The sequence below is a fragment of the Abramis brama genome (assembly GCF_963993115.1).
Source record: "Abramis brama genome assembly, chromosome: 17".
Taxonomy (NCBI): domain Eukaryota; kingdom Metazoa; phylum Chordata; class Actinopteri; order Cypriniformes; family Leuciscidae; genus Abramis; species Abramis brama.
Genome location: NC_139979.1, coordinates 1,210,001 through 1,220,000, shown reverse-complemented (window position 1 = coordinate 1,220,000; position 10,000 = coordinate 1,210,001). Strand labels below are relative to the sequence as shown.

Sequence of the window (10,000 nt, the reverse complement as noted above, 5' to 3'; positions counted from 1 at the left end):
TCGAGACATCTGTTGCTGTATTAGTATCAGTGATGCAAGATGTCATTCATAAAAAGATGCCATTTAAAATATACCGTCTTTATGTTGTTTCTATGTTAATCTGGAGATTAACTGTGAAATTATTAAATTATAAAATATATTAAAAACGTATTTTTAATCTAGTTAAAAAAATTTATCGATTGACAGCACTAATTTAAACATTTATTCTGTTTTTTTGTTTGTTTTTTTGCAAAGCGTTTTGTTGCAGCTGAATATCAGAAACAAAAATCAAGAAAATTTTGGTTTTAACAAAAATACCACAGCAAAAACAAGTAGACTAACTAATATAAATTTCATTCAACATAATTCAAGACAAGTAAACAGTCAGTAACAAAATAAGAACAAAATTAGCAGTAGCACAGAAAACAGCATCTTCACGTATTCATGCGCTTGAATGGGTTAAAACCACAGTAAAATGCGCACAAGAATCGATAAGCAGAATCAGAATGTTTATTTTTAATTTTTATTCTATGACAAGTGTCTGATTCCTGACCTCAGGAACCGAGTTTTGATTCCCAACCGATGATGACTCCCCTTCATGTCCTTGAATGAGTATTCAGGAACCAGAGGAATGCAAACATGTGTTTTTTTAATGCAACTACAACAAATGAAATTGATAAAGGCTGTTAAATAAATGTTGTTCATATCACTTATTCTGAAGTCATACGATAGCTTTGTTTTGGAGTTTGACAGATATGGTCACTGTGAATATATGAATGCATATACAGTACTGTGCAAAAGTCTTAGGCATGTTAATACACCCCCCCCCCCCCCCCCCCCCTTCAGTTAAGTCAGTTATTTCTATCTTTTGCTGTAGTGTGTCAGTAAGAAATATCAGTTTTTGCCATTAATTGTAATAATCCAGTGAGATTTGTGTATGCACAAGGAGTCTGACAACAGCCGGTATGATCTGATCTCACCATCATCGAGTCCGTCTGTGATTACATGAAGAAACAGAAGAAACTGAGACAGACTAAATCCAAAAGAACTGCGGGAACGTCTCCGAGATGCTTGAAGAAACCGCACAAGAATCGATAAGCATATATATATATATATAGGCTACATATATACTGTATATATAGGCTACATATATAATGTAAGTCACTCTTGACAAAAGCGTCTGCCAAATGCATAAATGCAAAATTTGGTGGAAAAAAATAATAGCACACAGGTAATTAATGACCGAATTCTTGTTTTTGAGTAATCTATCCCTTTAAATGTGCTTATTTTAACATCTGGGAATTATTTATGTATTTATGGTTTTATTTGAATGTACACAGATGCATCCGATGCCACTATCATAGCAACACTCGTCCCTCAGGGCCTTTATAAACTACAAAAACAAAAAAGTAAAGAGAAGCCCTAAAACCTAAACTTGAGTCCAAGATCTAGCAGCTGTCTACAATTAATAAAGGATGAAAAACAAAGGATAAACTTCATTTTAAAGCCTTCTTGGCTCAAACTAAAAAGGAAGCACTTGATGCATCTGGCTGCAAAATCTTCACAAAACATCATCATCAACATGCCTGATTTAATCCTCTCTCGTCGAATCAGACGTGGAGCTGCTTCCTTTCATTCCGTCCGTGAGAAACCTGCGCAAATTGAATTAAATTTGACCAATACTCAGAGCTCAATAACTCTTCACGCCTGAAGCATTTCCAGTTTATAGAGCCAGAAAAACGTTTACGCATATGTGTGTGTTTATGTATGTGTGTGTGTGTGTGTGTGTGTGCGCGCGTGTGTGTGCTTGCGTCTCTGTGTGTGTGCATGTTTGTGTGCTTGCGTCTGAGTGTGTGTGTGTGTGCGTGCTTGCATCTGAGTGCGTATGCATGTGTGTGTGCGTTTGAGTGTGTGTGTGTGTGTGTGTGTGTGCACATGTGCGTGTGTGTGTGCTTGCGTCTTGAGTGCGTGCGCGTGTGTGTGTGTGTGAACATGGACTCACAGTCAGCCAACAAAAACTAATAAGACTGAGAATCTTTTATTGGCACTCTCTTTGGGATAATTCCCTTTTTTTCCTCCAGTGTTTGATTGTTCTTCACTCTGGTAATTAATCCCTCAGATCCGCTGGCTGTCCGCAGGCTCAAAGCTTTATTTTTCATTACAAACAACAATTAACAACAAGTAGCATTTTCTGTTTTCTTAGTGGAGAAAACAGAGACTTTTGAGACTTTTGACTGTCGGCATAAAATCTGGTCCAGTTTGTGTAGAATCTGTCCTGGTTCTGACCTCTGCTTAACCACACATTATATTCGCATACGGTTTCACTCAACCTCGTTAATATCCCTCTGGACTTGACTATACAATTTTCTGCTAATTGCCTCGAGGCCAGGTGAGAGATGTCCTCATCAAATCATTAACCTCAGCTCCAGCATTGCAGTAATTCAATTTATCAGAGTCTTAAATAAAACATAATCTTAAACAAAACGTGAAATGACATTTGCAGTGTTTTACCATGTGACGTATTTCAGAGAAAAGCGAAATAATCAGCTGGAAATAATTTAGGATGGGAATTGATTGGGATTTGATTGGATTGTGAAAAGTTTGTTGTGATATTATTGGTTGATATTGTTTTGCCCACCCCTGCAGCCTTGATTTCATCATTTCAGAGGTGGAGAAAGTTATTGCACTTTGATGAAAGATTATGAAATATGTTTTTTTTTTTTTCTTTGGAATAACATGCATTGAATGAATCGTGAGCAATAAGAGCGGGGATATTGTGAAGGAAAGTAAAAAAAAGAAGAAGAAAAAAGAAAAAGGAAAAAAAAAAGCTATTTTAAATAGGTTTCAATTCAGACTTCAAAATGAATGCTATTGATTGAGGAAATGTTATATTAAAGCTCAAGCAATCAGATTGTGCTTTTCTTTTGTGCCGCTTTTACAACCACATTTCAATGTTCAATCTCAGGACAATCTCTGGTTTTGTGGCACTAACCAACACACATGGTGGGAAATATTGTTTTTAAATATTGTTTATCTTTTAATATATTAATCATGATTCTGAAAAATAATGTCCATTTATCACATTCAGATATTTTCCAGATGAATACAATCAAGTCCCACTTTTTCACATTGAATATCCCGATTCACTCGACAATATTTTACATTGCATTAGTGAAATGGGTTGAGAATGCCAATTCACATTTAACTTCAATAATAAAAAATATTAAAAAGGGGCAAACTGGTTGTTGTTCCAGTCGGAAACTGGCATCATGGTACTTCAGTTTTAAATTCACCAAGATAGTAAAGTTTTGTGAACCCGTGTTCGATGAGTCTTTTCTCTTTCTGGGAATCTGGGATGTATAAAAACAATCGCTAGGATTTATTTTAAGGTCAAATGCATGTTTTTGAATGTCATTTATGGTGTACACTTCCCACTTTTTTGTTACCAAGCAAGCTCATAAAAAAACTGCCCTTTCTTGACACTATTTGACACACTTTTCATGTGGATGTCAAATTCATATTCATATTCATGTTGACTTTAATATGTTTGTCAAATCATCGAGGCTCATTGATCTTTTCCAAGTTCAAATCCAATTTCAGAGAGCGTCACATCCTGTAAAGGCAAGACGTAGGAAGACGTGACTCATTCTTTATGTCTTGTTGTGTAAAGCAGAGTCGAGTCGGCGAGAGGTCTAGAGTGGGCACGACTCCTGGGAAATTGTATTGTCAAAACAGCTAAGAATAAAATACAGTGGGCCAAAATAATATTTTGAGCCACACTTAAAAATGCATGAATTTTTTGCATTGGATAATATGTAACCAACCAGCATTTGCAAACAAATTATGCTGATCTTTTCTCAGAACTAACTCCAATTTTTGACATTTTTGAATAATATAGGCATTAATTTATCATGCAACCCTAACAAGCTCTTTTGTGAAATGTTTGGCTTAAAGTGTGGGTGAATCTTATAGAACACGTCACATTTCATTCCAAAATGTAAATATAAAAAGTGTATTTTCTCAAAGTTTGCATTTTTTTATGCATTTGCATTTTAATTATTTTATTTTATTTCATTGCATTTTATTGCATTGCATGAATCCTCAAACTGCTCTCTGTGTGGATGAGTAATATATTCTCTTCTCGTGCAGGTTAACAGGATTCCAGGTGCCAGCTCCTGTCACAAGTACCGGATCCATTTTTTCCTTGCGTCTTACCAGCGACTTTGCTGTAAGCGCCCATGGATTTAAAATATATTATGAAGGTAAGGAATATAACACAGTCTTTAATTTTCTCTGCGGTTTATCATGGCTTTGAGTTTGGAAATGCATAATGCTCACTGTAGCGGTCAATTGAAGGTTTATTCATCACAAGTGTTTGACAGCAGGCAGTGGGCGTTAAGCTAGAAAAAATGAAAAGCAATATATTCATTCCTTAATACTCTAATAATAACTATTATTAAAGGGAATGAATCCCCTTCCGCCAAAGTAAACTGTATGTTAGACAAGGGTTCTTGCACAAAAGCAGTTGAATTTGTTTTGGAGATAACACTTTACAATAAGGTCTCATTCGTTAACATGAGTTATGAACTGACAATAAGAAATGCATTTTTTCATCTTTGTTAATGTTATTTGAAAAACAAAAAAAACAATAATTGCATAGTTCACAGTGCATTAACTATAGAACTTTATATTTTAAAAATGTATTAGTAAATGTTGTAATGAACATTAAGATTAACATTATATTTACTAGTATAGTTAATTAATGCTGTTTGCTGCTGTAAGATCTCTATATGTAAATGATCTCTGTTATGATTGGCTCACGTGCTCTTTGCATGTATAATGAGTAACAATGCCTACTTTGGGTGATGTGTTTTCTGTCAGGTCCAGTATAGTTCTACATTATCCTTCACAAAGCCTTTTCTGAAAGTTTATAGTCATGTGAAGGCTTGTTTGATGTATGAAGGTTGTAATCCGCCTGGTGTAATTTGAGTACTTGTTTTGAAGTTGGGTTATTATTGGCCTTGTGTAGTTTCAATTCCCTGGACTGTTTGAAGCGTGTGGCTTGCTGAGGCAATTTTGGTTGTGTTCTGAATGATTGCAAATTCTTTGTTCAGGCTGTTAATTTTCCAGGGCATTTTGGGTGGTTCTGGATGATTGCTAATTCATCGTTCTGGGTGTTGACTTGCTAGGGAATTGTTGTAGTTTGTGATTGTGTCTCCATTGTGCATCAGGCTATTCAGGCTTTATTTCAAAAGACCAAGGAAAATCAGACTTTCCCTTATACATACTCTATAAAATGCTGTCTGTTTCTGGTCAGGCTAGTTTTGGATCACTTCTTTCTGCCCAAAAGGTTATGTTTAATCTCTGAGCAGATGTTCTGCTGCACCGTCAGGTTTATTTCAGCCTCTGGCTATGATTGGTTGGGTTTGTAAGCGTCTGGGTCATCTACACCCTCAGTGGCCACGTTTACACGCAACCAAATAATCCGTTAGTAATGGGATTGACGGCTCAATCGGAGTGAAAATCCTTCGTGTAAACACTTTAATCGATCCGATTGAGCTCGATCCGAACGAATTTTCGATCAGATTGAAAGGGGCGGTTTATTCCTTTTCGAAACCGATCGAGAGAACATGTGAACACTTGATCGGATTGAAAACCGAAACTGAAAGCACTGCGCAATGTGCACTGATGTAGAAATAGTGAAATGAACGAGCTGTTGTTCCTGTTGAATAAAGTGTTGTATAAATGAGTGTCCCGTCATACTATAATTCTCCTTTCCCTGTGTCTCTGAAGTGGAGCAACGTCCCACCAGTGCTTGTTTCAGACTCTCATCCACAGACGACTGCTTTTGGGCATTTGTACTGTGTGATAAATATAAGCAGAGGCACAACGGTTCATATGCTGATTGTCTCCAAACCAGAAATGGATAAATATTAAGTCTGCTGTTTAAAACAAATAAAGAACCAATGTAGAAGAATGGTTATTATGCGCAAACAGCGAGAAACTCTGTATATTCATGCAGTGTGCGCATGTCAAAAAATATATTCTGTTTTGAATCTTGTGACATATAAACGCTCACATCAACCCAATCACGTGTTTAGCGTTCATGCAAACACTACGTTCGGATTCATTCATTTAAACAAAAGTTGTGCATGTAAACGTAGCCAGTGATTGTCATTCCTCAACCAGTCGCCATCTTCCATCCCTCTGTCCACCTGTTTTCCTCCTGACCTGACCACAGCATGCCTCCCCATCTGCTCCTTCTTTACAGTCTGAATTATTCAGTCCCATTGACCAGCCTGGGCTTTGGCTCACGCTTTTGTGTTTAATGTGCTTCTGAATTTTATGGGTTTTGGAATATTAATCCTGCAGTTTATTGCACTCCAGAGGACCTGGGATTCCCAGTGAATTCACAATGACTTTGTCTCATTGTCATTCATCTCCATAGATTGATGTACGTAATTGAAGTGTTTGAGGCTCTTTTAAAGTCTGATTTAGAGCATTTTCATGAAGAGATAGGCTTTGCTGGGTGGCTGCTATGGATTTTACTGGTAAAATCTGTTTGGGTCCCAACATGGGTTAATGAATCAGTAGAGCCCACAATGGTCATTGTGATGTTTTGCCACTTTTTGTAGGGTTTTCTAGATAGTTAATAGGGTATTTTGGCTGTTTGATATTCTTGGGGATCTATATGTCCCAACATGGGTTTATGAGTGAAAAGAGCCCATAATGGACTCTATGATGTTTTGCCGTGGGGTTTGAAGGGTGTTCTAGATAGTTAATATGGTATTTTGGAGGGTTATGGGTGTTTACCCCCAAGTGTCTTTGATATTCTTGGGAATCTATAGGTCCCAATATTGGTTAATGAGTGAAAAGAGCCCACAATGGTCACCAATATGGTTTGGCTCTGTTTGAAGGGTGTTCTAGATAGTTAATGAAGTATTTTGGAGGGTTATGGGTGTTTACCCCCAAGTGTCTTTGATATTCTTGGGGATCAACAGGTCCCAACATGGGTTAATGAGTGAAAAGAGCCCACAATGGTCACTATGATGTTTTGGTGTGGTTTGAATGGTGTTCTAGATAGTTAATAGGGTATTTTGAATAGTTTATGGGTGTTTTTCCCCAAGTTTCTTTGATATTCTTGGGGATCTATGGTCTCAACATGGGTCAATTAATCAAAAGAGCCTATCTATGATTTTTGGCGCAGATTGTAGAGCGTTCTTGGTGGTTTCTTGGGTGTTTTCTGCGAGGAGCTTCAGATGATGCACACTCTGAATCAGCATGCACCAATGCTACATTTCTATATATTATAGTAATTATGTTCACAACTTGTAATAATTACTTCAACAAGCTCATTGTTTCTGCCTTAAATGAATACATTGTTAGTGAACTGCGTGATTTGTATATGTATTTGGACACAGTCACCTCTGATAACGGATCACTCTAATTGTAATGTAGACACATGCGTTTTCTGTAAAGCTGCTTTAAAATGATATGTACTGTGAAAAGCGCTATACAAATAAGTGTAAATTGAATTGAATTGAATCCACCAGCTGAAATTGTATGTCCAAGCAAAAGCACACCTCATCTCGACTAGCCCTGTAATTTCAGGGTTATGAGTCCTAGCAAGCAGCAATAATAAGGGTTTGGTTCGTGTCGAATGGTTTTAATGTGCTGGTGATTCAACATTTATGAGAGAGATGGACACACACAGGGGAAAAGAAATCTCATTTTGGTTCCTGTCAGTTTTCCGTCACGTCGCAACAACCGAAACCAAGTTTGACAGTCAGTGCGTGCGCTTTGATTAATGTGTCTATCGCCATCCGGTACGAGTCAGCTTCTGAGTGTAGAGTTAGATGCGAAACCCCAACCTTTCTGTCTGCCCTTTAATTGAATGCCAATGACTCTGGAAATACCATATGTCATGATCAACATGCTAATGCTCGCTCATCACAACGTGCATTAACAGTTTCCCCTGCAAAGCCTCTGGTCATCTAAATGCTAGGACAGGCCAAAACATTGATTCAGAAACATTTGCTGGGATGCCTAAAGAGCACTCGTTTATGGAAATGTGAGCAAAATGAAAACACAGCAGAAATGGCAGCACTCTTTGTCTTTTTGCGCAACCTTTGAAATTTGCTTCCCGTGGCCTATTGCATCGTAATGTCTCTGCAATACGCCAGGCTCTTTGGTGGCCCGTGAAATCTGCGTGTCGTTGGGTTCCTGGTGGCTCCGTCCCAGTGGATTCTGTGAAGGTTTTTGGTCGTGTTTGCTGATTGCTTGAATGCAAAAGCAGCAATAATTCTGAATGAATTGTGACAGGCTCCCAGGGAAAGACTGCCGTGTACTGAAATGTGCTCAGCCTCACAATATAGACGCTCTGACAAACTTACATGATCTTCAAGGGCAGCGGAGTCATTAGATGTATAGAGGGATGAATGGCTCATCTCCTGGGATCGCCCTGTGGTAATTACCTCAGCGGTTTGCCCACTATATTCTCAGCACTTATTCCAGACATATGATTGTACACCATTATACCTGAAAATAGATATTTAAGGTCAACTGTGTAAATTCTGCAGCATTGGCGGCACAGAATTGCAAAAACAATAACTGATTCTGCTGAATAATTACTGAGGCTGGTCTGGCAAACAGATGTTCCCATTTAAATGCCTGTTCTAATGTCATATATGTATGTATGTACCAAGAGCTCCTGTAAAAACCACAAAAAATTCCTTGTGTGTTTGTGCACACTTGGCGAATAAAGCTCATTCTGGTTCTGATTCTGATTCTGAGATCAATCCCCAAACTCACGGGATTGGTTGAGCTAGTGTTTGGGATGCTCAGAAAACAACAACAACAACAACAAAAAAGTTTATATGTATAAAGATATTTATTAGTGCTGGACAACGATTAATCGCATCCAAAATAAAAGTTTGTGTTTACACTATATATGTGTATGTACTGTGTATAATTATTTTGTATATATAAATACACACACATGCATGTATATATTTAAGTAAAAATTGTTATTTATATATAAAATATAAATATTTATATATAATATAAATTATGTATAAATATATATATATACAGTATATACATGCAAATATTTCTTACATTTATACATGCATATGTGTGTATTTATATATACAAAATAATTATACACAGTACACACAAATATTATGTACATAGGTTAAACACAAACTTTTATTTTGGATGCGATTAATAGTTGCCCAGCAATAATATTTATATCTATAAATCTATGGTTTGTCTTATATATGTCTATATATTTGCGCTAAATGTACTTTTTGTGTACTTTTTTTGTATTTTGTAGCTTGATTCCTACCTATCATTGTATTAAATGGTTATTGTGTCTACCAGTACTTATTTTAAAGGCTTGAGGTTTGACGGAAGATCAGACATAATGGTGGGTCTATTTTCTGTCAGATGATTTGAAATGAAAGTGTCCTTATAGTGTTTCTGCTGGTCTTTTCACAGGCTCTTTGGGAGCTATTATGAACATCTCCAGTAAGCGCAAGTGGGATCAAAATAACAGCCATTTTCCATAAGAAGAGAGCTTCTCTGTTCAGTGACATCTTTCTGAGCGCTTTCTGAGATCCCAGGTTCAATGCAAGTTAAGCTGTATTAGCAGCATCTGTGACATGCTGACGACTACCACTGAAAATAATGCAGAATCATGCTGGTCTTTTTTCTTCTTTAAAAATCTTTATTATGTTTTTAAAGCACTTATTTGTTTTTCTTGATTCTTATTTGATTGTGCATGTAAATGAGTATTGTTTGCACATATATACACTGTAAAAAATTTCTAACCCTCCCAAATCAAAAATTTCAAGTGACCGATAACATCTAAATTTTTCAATTGGCCCAAGTGAAATTCTTGTTGCAATAGTCTGTTAACATTGGCTCAATGAGAAATAATACGTCAGACTAATTGAAAAATTTAGATGCTATCGGTCACTTGAAATTTTTGACTTGGGGATGTAATTTTTTTTTACAGTGT

General features: G+C 36.8%; 1 protein-coding gene across 1 annotated transcript in view; it reads left to right on the top strand.

Moving 5' to 3' along the window:
* csmd3a (CUB and Sushi multiple domains 3a) overlaps window positions 1–10,000 on the top strand; it is a 332,667-nt gene that overhangs the window by 29,299 nt on the left and 293,368 nt on the right. The window contains exon 3 of the mRNA XM_084089625.1: window positions 4,129–4,241. Within this exon, the coding sequence (XP_083945751.1) occupies window positions 4,129–4,241 (113 nt within the window). The remainder of the gene's footprint in view (window positions 1–4,128; window positions 4,242–10,000) is intronic.